The sequence below is a fragment of the Siphateles boraxobius genome, unplaced genomic scaffold, assembly GCF_051911475.1.
Source record: "Siphateles boraxobius isolate OS27281-9 unplaced genomic scaffold, OSU_SipBor_1 109, whole genome shotgun sequence".
Lineage (NCBI taxonomy): Eukaryota > Metazoa > Chordata > Actinopteri > Cypriniformes > Leuciscidae > Siphateles > Siphateles boraxobius.
Genome location: NW_027508710.1, coordinates 490,001 through 502,500, shown reverse-complemented (window position 1 = coordinate 502,500; position 12,500 = coordinate 490,001). Strand labels below are relative to the sequence as shown.

Sequence of the window (12,500 nt, the reverse complement as noted above, 5' to 3'; positions counted from 1 at the left end):
AGGCCTCCATCGGCCAATCAGACGCTTGGGATCCTGTGATTGGCCGGATCTACGAGACGCAGCAGCAGCCGTGACTCTTCGGATCCTCGTCTTCGATTGGCTGCTTGAATCTCAGGAGGGGCGGGTCTCCGCTGGCCGGCGTGAAGTAAACCGCGCTGCCATTGGACGAGACCTGTGGCATGCGCGGGTCCTCGGGATTGGTGGATCCGTTGCCCATGTGACCGTTGAGGAGGGGGTGTGGGAGGAGCTTAGCGGCTGAGCGCTGCTTTTTGAGTTCGGACAGCGTTTGCGCGCGCTCTTTAGGCTTGGACTCCTCAGTGGAGGTCGTGGGGTCGTGGGGGTCAGGGGTCACGGGGTCACCGTTAGAAGCGGGCGGCACTGGAGCGGAAACGCAACCGTTCTGTCGTCCGCCGTCCTTCAGGATCCCCGGCGCGCGAGAGCCGTCCTCAGCCTGCGTTACACACACACACACACACACACACACACACACGACAAACATTAGTCGAGTTTCCTTCATTTATACAGCGCTGTAACAATATAGATGTTTAACATCAGCTTTACAGTGATAATAGGAGATTACAGTAACAGAGATTGTTTAGGCTTTACAGCAGATCTAGAATAAAGTTATTGTCCAGATAAAGTTAGTTTTGATTGATTCACTTCCGTTGTAAAGATCATTAGTTATTAACTTAGCGGCCGCTAACACACACCGTTCAACAGAAAACAGAAACTTTTAATGTGTTCTGGACGTTTATTCGCACACAACAGTGTTTGAGCTCGAGAACACACACTTTGAAACACTATTCAACGTTTAAGCGTTGAATTTTTTAAAAAAGATTATCATCTTCAAAAACGTGCATCTGTGAAACGCTGACGGCGTGAACATGCGTATCACGTGTTTAGTCTATAGATATGCGCATTTGAATAGTTTTTACAAAGTGACCAACAAATTACTTATCTGGCATTAAAAATTCATAATACAGAATTCATTTTTTTATAGCGTATCAATAATGTCCGTGTCAATAAAACAACAGAATACAGCTTTAACAAATATGAAACTATATTTAATTTCTACAGTGAAAAATAGTGTTATTTTACATTTAGGCTTAATTATTAATTTCAGTACCTGAATACTATAGACTTTGTAACTATATAGTATTCATCTCTGCTTGTAATTTGTGTATTTCTTCTTATTTTATTACTGACTGTTCACTTTTTTTAAATAATGAGTGAACTTTATCAGTTAGGCCCCCCCCATATATATATATATATATATAAATACTTTTTTTTTTTTTTGCTGATCCGAAAAATGATCCGATCCGTGTCTCAAAAACGATTAATGATCCGCACCGTGATTTTCGTGATCTGTTCCACCACTAGTATTTGAAGTAATTTTAAAGGCTGTTGTTCACTTGGATCTATTGTATCACCACAACTTTTAACCCGATTATATGGAGGGATTATTGGGTCCGATTGAAAACTAAAAGTCTTAAATCTGAAACTAAATGTCTAAGTCGAAAATGAATTTGGTATTTAGGATTGGGAATTTGAGGATTGAGGATGTATGCAAATAAGGAGGCGTGGGCCAAATAGTGGAGGCTGTGTTTGTAATGGCTGGTGCGCAGCGGCATTGATGGACAGCAGAGGGCGCTCCAGTGCTAAGAGCACACTGTAATGAAACCAACTTTTAATCGGATTACTCGATTAATCAATGTAATAATCGGTAGAATCCTCCATTACTAAAATCTCCTCTGGACTCGAGGTTTGCTCACCGATTGGCTGTTCTCCGGCTCTCGCTCCTCCTCTTCTCGTCCTCTCCACACGATGGCTTCCGTCTGATACTCCTTCCGGCAGAGATTGTGTCGGTCCGACAGACTCGCCCTGCGAACCACTTTCCTGCAAACACAGTCACACACACCGTTATATTCCCGTCGGAGAGCTCAAACTCAAACTCAGACCCGTGTTCATCGGCTTCCTTAGTTGCGTTTATAAGACACTTCATACTCGGTAATATTATGGATCTGACTGACACGTTCAGATGAGAACAAAACTTGATCTGAATAATATCTGATGACGTTTGCATCATTGATTCTGTTTATTACAGTGAAGTCGGGCTGTCAAATAAAAATTTGAATTTTGAATATTCGTCAAATATTTAAAAAACTGCACATTCGAATGCAAAAACGGTGCATTTGAATTTTAGGTGTGTGTGACATGATGATGACGTCACTGACGAGGTTGTGTTTTTTGTTAGCTTATCTAGAATACAGTTCATTTGAAAAATGGCGGGAAAAGGTTCTTCCTGCTGACGAAAACCCTCTCAGTTCGTGGCAAAAATCATTCAACGACACACTTGACCAAATCTGCACATCAGTCAGAGCTGAGTGTGTGTGTGTGTGTGTGTGTGTTTCATCAGCAGAAACACACGATATATAGATGTATTGTAGAAGTGAGTGTTTCTGAATGTCAGTTTGCTGTTGTGTGTTCATGTAGTTCATTAACATTACGCTGTGTGTTGAAGTGTGTTTTCTCAGGTTAGTGATGGACAATTGTAACCTCATTTTCCTTGCATGCACATTAAGGAAACTATATTTTATTTAAGAACAATTGTTTAAAAGTTAATGCACTTTAAAAAGTGAATGTCATTTAATTTCAATAAAGATGCGATGCTTGATTTGGTTTATATTTGCTTGTTGCGCTCGCTCTTGTGTTCATAGAGACGATACTGTACTTTTACACTCTAATATTAAGTATTGCCTTTAGAATTTGTATATACAGTATCAACATTTGAAGTGGATCAAAACCTTTCATCCAAGTTATATATGAATTTTGATCAATCCCCGTTCTTGTCTTAGGAACAACTTTGATGAACTTTTTTGATCCACTTTAAATGTTGACTCGAATTTTGCTAATATTTAAGAAAGCCATTTTCCAGCCATTTTGACGGGCCTACTGTAAAGCTGCAGGTATAAAGCTGGACTTGATCTACAGGTGAAACTCGAAAAATTAGAATATCGTGCAAAAGTTATAATATTGATGATTATGGCTTACAGCTTATGAAACATCCAAATTTAAAATCTCTGAAAATTTGAATATTACATGAAATCAATAAAAAAAAGGATTTTAAATACAGAAATGTCGGCCCTGTGAAAGGTATAATCATGCATATGTATAAAGTTATATATACTAAGTATATTAGTTTCACATTTTGATTTGAATGACTGAAATACATGAACTGTTGCACGATATTCTAGTTTTTGGAGTTTCTCCTGTAGTGTTGTGATTGAGAGCTGCAGTTCTGCAAGTGTCCAGCAGGGGTCAGCAACTGTTCTTTATTTGTATAATATTGTAATGTGACCTTGAGTTTGTTGAAAGGCACTATATAAATTAAACGTAATATTATTATTATTATTAAAAGTATTACCCTCGGCTGCCGGCGCTGCTGGTTCGACGACACAGAGACGTCTTGTGTTTCAGCTGAGACTTCATGATGATGTCATGCTTGTGCTTCAACTCCAGCAAATGATTCCTGAACTCCTCATCCTCACACAGATCTGAACACACACACACACACACACACACACACACACACACACACACACACACACACACACACACACACACACACACACACACACACACACACACACACACACACACACACTGTTTATTCATGAATTTGTCCTGTTAGAAAAGGATTATGGGATTTCAGATATCTGAAATGTTTCTGATGTCACAAACTACCTTGTAACCAATCAGATCAACGTGTGATCGTCAACGAGTGGATCTCTGAGTGAGTGGGTGAGTGGAGGCGGGGCTCATTTGCATATTCATAGAACCATGTATACTATTTTGAGAGAACCTTGCCAGAACGTTCTTGTTGTTCTTTGCTAACATTCCCATTAAGTTATGAAAATTGTATTTCTCTGAACATTCAAAACATCCCGTTTTTGATTGTTTTAAAGATGTTTTGACTATACGAACGTCTAGGAAACATTATAGAAATGTTACATTTGAATGTTCTCTGAAAGTTCTGAAACAAGTAACAACATTTAAAAAATGTTAGAACAATATCTAAAGATTCTCTCTAAACAGAGTCTCAGTATTTTCAGATCAGTGCACATTAGATTAACTAGTTGGTTATATTTGTCTAGATTAACTAATTGGTTATATTAGTCTAGACTAGATTAACTAATTGGTTATATTAGTCTAGATTAACTAGTTGGCTTAATTAGTCTAGATAAACTAATTGGTTATATAAATCTAGACTAGATTAACTAATTGGTTATATTAGTCTAGATTAACTACTTGGTTATATTAGTCTAGATTAACTAATTGGTTATATTAGTCTAGATTAACTACTTGGTTATATTAGTCTAGATTAACTAATTGGTTATATTAGTTTAAATTAACTAATTGGTTATATTAGTCTAGACTAGATTAACTAATTGGTTATATTAGGTTCGATTAACTAATTGGTTATATTAGTCTAGACTAGATTAACTAATTGGTTATATTAGGTTCGATTAACTAATTGGTTATATTAGTCTAGATTAACTAATTTGTTATATTAGTCTAGATTAACAAATTGGTTATATTAGTCTAGATTAACAAATTATTATATTAGTCTAGATTAACTAATTTGTTATATTAGTCTAGATTAACAAATTGGTTATATTAGTCTAGATTAACAAATTATTATATTAGTCTAGATTAAAAAATTGGTTATATTAGTCTAGATTAACTAGTTGGTTATACTAGTCTAGATTAACTAGTTGGTTATACTAGTCTAGATTAACTAATTGGTTATATTAGTCTAGATTAACTAATTGGTTATATTAGTCTAGATTAACTAATTTGTTATATTAGTCTAGATTAACTAATTTGTTATATTAGTCTAGATTAACTAATTTGTCATTTTAGTCTAGATTAACTAATTTGTTATATTAGTCTAGATTAACTAATTTGTTATATTAGTCTAGATTAACTAATTTGTCATATTAGTCTAGATTAACTAATTTGTTATATTAGTCTAGATTAACTAATTTGTCATATTAGTCTAGATTAACTAATTTGTTATATTAGTCTAGATCCGGGCTATTCAATTGGCGGCCCGCGGGCCAGGTCCGGCCCGCCAATCATCTCCATATGGCCCGAGGGCACCCCAACCTCCCTCCTCTTCTTTTCCTGGCTGTGCGGCTAAATTTGGTTAGATATGCGCGTGACCGCAGTGGCGCCTGCAGCTGTACGGCTATACGCACTGTGTGTGTACCATGAGCGCTCCGACTGACCTGAGAAACGTTTTCAGTCCGAATATTTAAGCAGTTATTATGTGTGTGTCCCGTATTTCTGTCGACTGAACCAGCGATATCAATCATTCCTGATTAAATCATTCCAGATTTAATTCTTTGGTTCGATTATTTCCTTTCCATGAATTGGCCAAACGCGCTTGCATAACGGTCACTGAATCATCTGAAGCTATTTCTCGGTCAGTAAGAACAAATAGAGAACAAATAGCGCCGTTTTCAGTTGTTTCACTAGTTTACTTTGAACTACGCAGCGCGGCCCAGTGGATAACGGAACGCAAGCTTAAAGGAGTTACGTTTACTCCCGGTCCCGGACACTATTATTAAACAGCGTTGCAATATCCAGTGAGAAGCGTTTCAACCTGACACATCTCTCTGGTACAAACCACAAATCACTCAATGATTTTAACTAGTTTTAAATCGGATGAAACAGCCTCAACATTCCCAACACGACTGATGAGGTAAATAGCAGAAACATTGTGCCATGAACGAAGTTAGAAGACTAAATCCCTAATCGCCACCCTTACAAACATTTACCATGAATGTACTGTAGTAATTTACCATGGTTTGGGTAGAAATGTGGAATATTTATATTGAATACTATGTTATAGTCGTTTATATTGCATTATATTTATTAGGGGGCTAGAGAAATATATAATTAATTGTGTGTATATTTTTTACATGTTCAGGCATTTTTTATACAGTGGGAGTGAGTGAGTAGCCATGCATGGTTTTACCTATGATCTCACTGTCAGAATATTTTAATTTAAGCCTATAATAATTATTAATAAAATAATTCTTACCAATAGCTATGATCTTGTATAATTCATATATTTGTACATAGCTGTAAATAAGTTATTTATTATGGTCTGATAAATCTGCATACTGTTGGGTTCCACATTTCCAAGTAAAAACAATACTTTTATGTTTACTTTAGCTTACTTATTGATACTGTTATGTTTCAATAAATAATCTAAACCCATCGGCCCACCTCAACTTTTCGATTTAATAATCCGGCCCTCGAATGAAGCTAATTAAATAGCCCTGGTCTAGATTAACTAATTTGTTATATTAGTCTAGATTAACTAATTTGTTATATTAGTCTAGATTAACTAATTTGTTATATTAGTCTAGATTAACTAATTTGTTATATTAGTCTAGATTAACTAATTTGTTATGTTAGTCTAGATTAACTAATTTGTTATGTTAGTCTACATTAACTAATTTGTTATATTAGTCTAGATTAACTAATTTGTTATATTAGTCTATATTAACTAATTTGTTATATTAGTCTACATTAACTAATTTGTTATATTAGTCTAGATTAACTAATTTGTTATATTAGTCTACATTAACTAATTTGTTATATTAGTCTATATTAACTAATTTGTTATATTAGTCTACATTAACTAATTGGTTATATTAGTCTAGATTAACTAATTTGTTATATTAGTCTAGATTAACTAATTTGTTATATTAGTCTAGATTAACTAGTTGGTTATACTAGTCTAGATTAACTAATTTGTTATATTAGTCTACATTAACTAATTTGTTATATTAGTCTATATTAACTAATTTGTTATATTAGTCTATATTAACCCTCTGAGACCTAAGGGTATTTTTACAATAAATTTTTCGTCTGGTGTTATTCACTAAAAAAGCTTGTAAAACATCAACACTTTTGTGCACAGACAATTGACACACATCTTTTTTTTCAGGACAAATTGAACTTTCAGCTTATTTGTGTTTCATTGATGTCACCTGAATGTAAAATAAGTTATGGGACCACAAAGACAAATGAAAAAATAAATCGGAAATTGAATCACTGAAATATTTATTGAAATCACACACAAATAAATAAAAGCTAAGCAATTTTCCTCTGGAAAACAGTTTGTTCAAGTCTTTGGAGTCCTGGAGCACAGGAATGAACATTATAACTTGAACAGAACAAAAAATATTTACATTTTTCCAAAGGAAGTCCAGGCGTTTTGGGCCTCATGAAAATCACTGATGCCAAGCCTCAAAACAGTTCCTATCAGGAATCACACAGAGGGCCACATCACAGGCTTTGCATTTCCAGGGGGTGGCCTGTTTCACCTGCCTTGTCTGTTTGCAGTTCACACATTGCCTTCTACCATAGGTGGCCTTCTTGCTTGCTTCAGTTTGTTCCGATGTTTGGACGGGTACATGGTTACTTTGTTGCTGGGTGGGAGGAACAGCAACTGTAACACCACAGAGTTGGGCTGTCAGCTCCTCCAGAAAAGCCCTGTGGGTCATGGGCTGTTGCTGCTTCTCTGCACAAACTTCCTTGTGAAGTAAAAAACTGCAGCAGCCGTCCATGACCTATTCCTGGCAGCTGCTGGGATGCTGCAGCAGAAGTGGAAGGGCCCTCCTCAGTGGAAGAATGGGAGCTTTCCTGTCTGGCTTGGGTGGGTGGGCTGGTGTCTTCATCATTATCACAACTGTAAAACAAATAAATAAAGCAAAATATTAGATCATACAAATTAGATCAATTACTGTTTTTGTATTTGATTTTTCACATAAGATTACAATGGCTGAGATTGCTACTGTACCCCCAACCCACCACAGCTATAATATGACCATTCGCTTTCCAGCCAAAAGGTGTGACCGACCCCCCACTATTCTCTCCACAGGTAAAAGGTGTGACCAACCCCCCACTACAACATCCTTTGTTTGTATCTCTAGGTAAACTCAGACAAACAATGGCTGAGAGACAAAGTGTAATCCACAACTCTGTAACAAACATAAACAAATGAAATACTACTTTTACAGAACTTATTTTTACATATTTAGAAAATTTATATTTTATCATATTAGTTTTTTCTTCTTTTTTTATACTTTTTACAGTAAATAAACTCAGACATACAATGGTTGAGAGACAAAGAGTGTAATCTACAACTCTTACTACTCTGTAACACACACAGAAAAACGAAATACTACTTTTACATAACTTATTTTTCCATATTTAGAAAATGTATATTTTATCATATTAGTTTTTGTTTATTTTTATACTTTTACAGTAAATAAATAAATGTAACTTACTCTTCAGCAGGGTCTAGACGATTCTGGTAATCAAGTTCCTCATCAGTCAAAAAGCTCTCTTCTCCAGAAAATCCATCATCCTCCATGGCATCCAAAAAGGCCAGTGCTTGATTTACATCCATGTTTCTCAATCTCTGAGGATCCATTATTCTCCGTGTTTCTCTGTGTATTATTCAAAACTCGCGTCTCTCTGTGCGTCTCTCTCTCTCTCTCCTCGAAACCACTGTGCCGTGCGTCTCTCTCTTTCCAAAATATCACCCTTGGTTCATGCGTAATGACGCACACCAACGTGGACGACGGATCAGCCTGTCATTGGTCAACAACCTCACGCAAAGCATCGCGAGATGTCCAAAATGGCAGCTTGCATCAAGCTAGCAGCAAATATGACGGAAAATTTATAAATTATGGACTTCAGAGATCAAAACTGGGATATACACATATGGATTTATTACTGAAACACTCTGAAAGGACGCACAAGTTCCAGGCTGGATAGAAAACCTTCTGAAAAGGCTAGAAAGACACCAAATACACCCCCGTGACGGCTAGCGTGTTAGCTTTCTGCTGCAAAAAACGGTAAGGAAATCGATCAATTTTTCATCAAATAATATCAATATTTATCGGAGGAGTCGTGTGGCGTCGTCGACGATGCCGTCGGTTTCAGAGGGTTAACTAATTTGTTATATTAGTCTAGATTAACTAATTTGTTATATTAGTCTACATTAACTAATTGGTTATATTAGTCTAGATTAACTAATTTGTTATATTAGTCTAGATTAACTAATTTGTTATATTAGTCTACATTAACTAATTTGTTATATTAGTCTATATTAACTAATTTGTTATATTAGTCTATATTAACTAATTTGTTATATTAGTCTACATTAACTAATTTGTTATATTAGTCTATATTAACTAATTTGTTATATTAGTCTAGATTAACTAATTTGTTATATTAGTCTAGATTAACTAATTTGTCATATTAGTCTAGATTAACTAATTTGTTATATTAGTCTAGATTAACTAATTTGTTATATTAGTCTAGATTAACTAATTTGTTATATTAGTCTAATTCTTCTCCTTTTGCTTCCCTGTTTCAGCTCACGTTTGATCATGATGTTTTCAAGATTTCAGAGGAGCGACACGCAAAACTTTAAAATATTATCCTTATATTGTAATCATTACGAGCACAAGATGTAATCGCTGCTTAATATGTTCATTATGTCTGCTTATCTCAATACATGACCAATAGTTGTTTTTAAAAGAAGTCTCTTCCGCTCACCAAGGCTGCATTTATTTTATTAAAAATACAAAAAATACAAAAAACAGTAATATTGTTAAATATTATGATAATTTAAAATAACTTCTATTTTAATATATAGTAAAGTGTAATTTATTCCTGTGATCAAAGCTGAATTTTCAGCATCATTACTCCAGTCTTCAGTGTCACATGATCCTTCAGAAATCACTATAATATGATGATTTGATGCTCAAGAAACATTTATGATTATTATCAGTGTTGAAACAGTTCTGTATAAAAAAAATCCGGATTGTTTGATGGATAGAAAGTTCCAGCTTTGATCACAGGAATAAATTACACTTTACTATATATTCACATAGAAAACAGCTGATTTACATTAAAATAATATTTTGCAATATTACAGATTTACATCGCTGTAAATCACTGGACGTTACTTCGACACACTCGTCTCTGACTGATACATTGAAACAAATATTTGCTTTGAAACAATATTTATTGCGAAAAGCGCTATAGAAATACTTTAAATGAATTGAATTGGTGTCGTCTTGTGACCTAAAACGGTCGCCATGACTACTGACTGTAATAAAAACGGCCTTGGAGGACAATATTAATTTTATGGCAACATAAACTGTCATAAGCAGACGCGCAGGAGCCAGAAAACAAAAACATTGACTCAGAACAATAAACCAGTCGAAGCTGAGAACTGAGGAAGACAGGCAGATTAATAATGATCAAAATGTAATATTTGTTGGTGTTCATATAGTTGATGGATCGGTTTCTACATTAGAAGTAGTAGAACTAGAACTAGAAGCTTTAAAGTCATTATGAAATCAAAATTGACGTGTTTTAATGGAATATTACAGTATTTATTCTAAATTATTGTTCACATTAATGTTATACACACATTTGATCTTGTTCCAGAAGCGTTTCTCTCAGATATACTTCACTGTCATGCCGACTTTAAACTAATCTACAATTATTAAAATTATTATTATGTATTTATTGATCTGGTGTAATGAGCGGCATCATGTTCCGTCAGACGCTCTATCAGGAACATTTGTGTGGGTTATTTATGATTATGTGATATTGAGTTGTACCTATGGGCGTCTCCTCCATGAACGTCTTGGCGTTCAGATTGGCACCGTGAGAAACCAGCAGCTCGGCCACATGGACCTAATTATGGAAATTAATATTCATCTTTCATTCAGAACATTATGATTATGCCTAATGACACCTATGACATAAAACCACTAATTGCAGTTTATAGCTAGTTTATTTTTTAGACAAAAATGATAATTTCATAATAATATTTGAAAAATGATAATTTCATAATCATATTTCAAAAATGATAATTTCACAATCATAAATAATTTCACTATCTAATTTCAAAACGGATAATTTCATAATCATATTTCAAAAATGATAATTTCATAATCATATTTCAAAAATGATATTTTCACAATCATAATCATAAATAAATTAATTATACAAATTTCACAACTGATAATTTCATAATCATATTTCAAAAATGATAATTTCATATTTCATAAGATAATTCCATAATCATATTTCAAAAATGATAATTTCATAACAATAATTCAAAAATGATTATTTCATAATCATATTTCAAAAATGATAATTTCATAATCATATTTCTAAAATGATAATTTCATAATCATATTTCAAAAATCATAATTTCATAACAATAATTCAAAAATGATTATTTCATAATCATATTTCAAAAATGATAATTTCATAATCATATTTCAAAAATCATAATTTCATAATCATATTAAAAAATAATTATTTCATATTTCATAAATGATAATTTCATAACCATATTTCAAAAATAATAATTTCATAATATTTCAAAAATGATATTTTCATAATCAAATTTCTAAAATGATAATTTCATAATCATATTTCAAAAATGGTAATTTCATCATTCATAAATGATAATTTCATAACCATATTTCAAAAATGATAATTTCATAATCATATTTCAAAAATAATAATTTCATAATATTTCAAAAATGATAATTTCATAATCAAATTTCTAAAATTGATGATTTCATAATCATATTTCAAAAATGATAATTTCTTATTTCACAAATGATAATTCCATAATATTTCATAAGATAATTCCATAATCATATTTCAAAAATTATAATTTCATAATAATATTTCAAAAATGATAATTGATAATAATACTCCTGAATCCCTGACCTGTCCCCAGCACGCGGCGGCGTGTATCGGCGTCCATCCGTCAGAATCCCTCACGTCTGTTCTCGCTCCTCCTTCTAACAGCATCTCTGTGACCTGAGCGTAACCGTTCGCAGCCGCGATGTGTAGCTGAACACACACACACACACACACACACACACACACACACACACACACACACACACACACACACACACACACACACACACACACACACACACACACACACACACACACGTTACTTAGCTATCTAAATGTGGACTCTCCATAGACGTAATGGTTTTTATACTGTACAAACTGTATATTCTGTCCCCTTACACTAAACTTACCCATTTACATTTTCAAAAAAACCTTTAATTACTACATTTTTATTCCAGATTTACAAATAAAGACGTCCCTAAAACAGGTTTCTGGAGATTTTGTCAGGTTTTGGTCACTTCTGGGTAGGGCTGGGCGATATGGCCAAAAAATCATATCTCGGTATTTTTTGGTTAAATGGCGATATATGATATATATCTCGGTACTTTCTACGTTTTTCTATTTGGATAAAGAAAATGTATTTATTTAAAAAAAAAAAATGTTATTTCACATCCTGCACAATGATATCCAAACAATGTTGATATTGAAGGATATGGAAACAAATATAGTGA

General features: G+C 33.9%; 1 protein-coding gene across 3 annotated transcripts in view; it reads right to left on the bottom strand.

Annotated features, from left to right (window-relative positions):
- The window catches only part of ppp1r16b (protein phosphatase 1, regulatory subunit 16B), an 85,351-nt gene that overhangs the window by 2,207 nt on the left and 70,644 nt on the right, over positions 1-12,500 (bottom strand). For all 3 annotated transcript variants that reach the window (XR_013210352.1, XM_077247796.1, XM_077247786.1), the window contains 5 exons: positions 11,854-11,979; positions 10,725-10,800; positions 3,425-3,554; positions 1,773-1,896; positions 1-451 (listed from right to left, as the gene is read on the bottom strand). The exon at positions 1-451 is cut by the window's left edge. Coding sequence is in view for 2 of the 3 variants with exons in the window: in XM_077247796.1 (XP_077103911.1) it covers positions 50-451; positions 1,773-1,896; positions 3,425-3,554; positions 10,725-10,800; positions 11,854-11,979 (858 nt within the window). In the remaining variant the exon portion in view is untranslated. The remainder of the gene's footprint in view (positions 452-1,772; positions 1,897-3,424; positions 3,555-10,724; positions 10,801-11,853; positions 11,980-12,500) is intronic.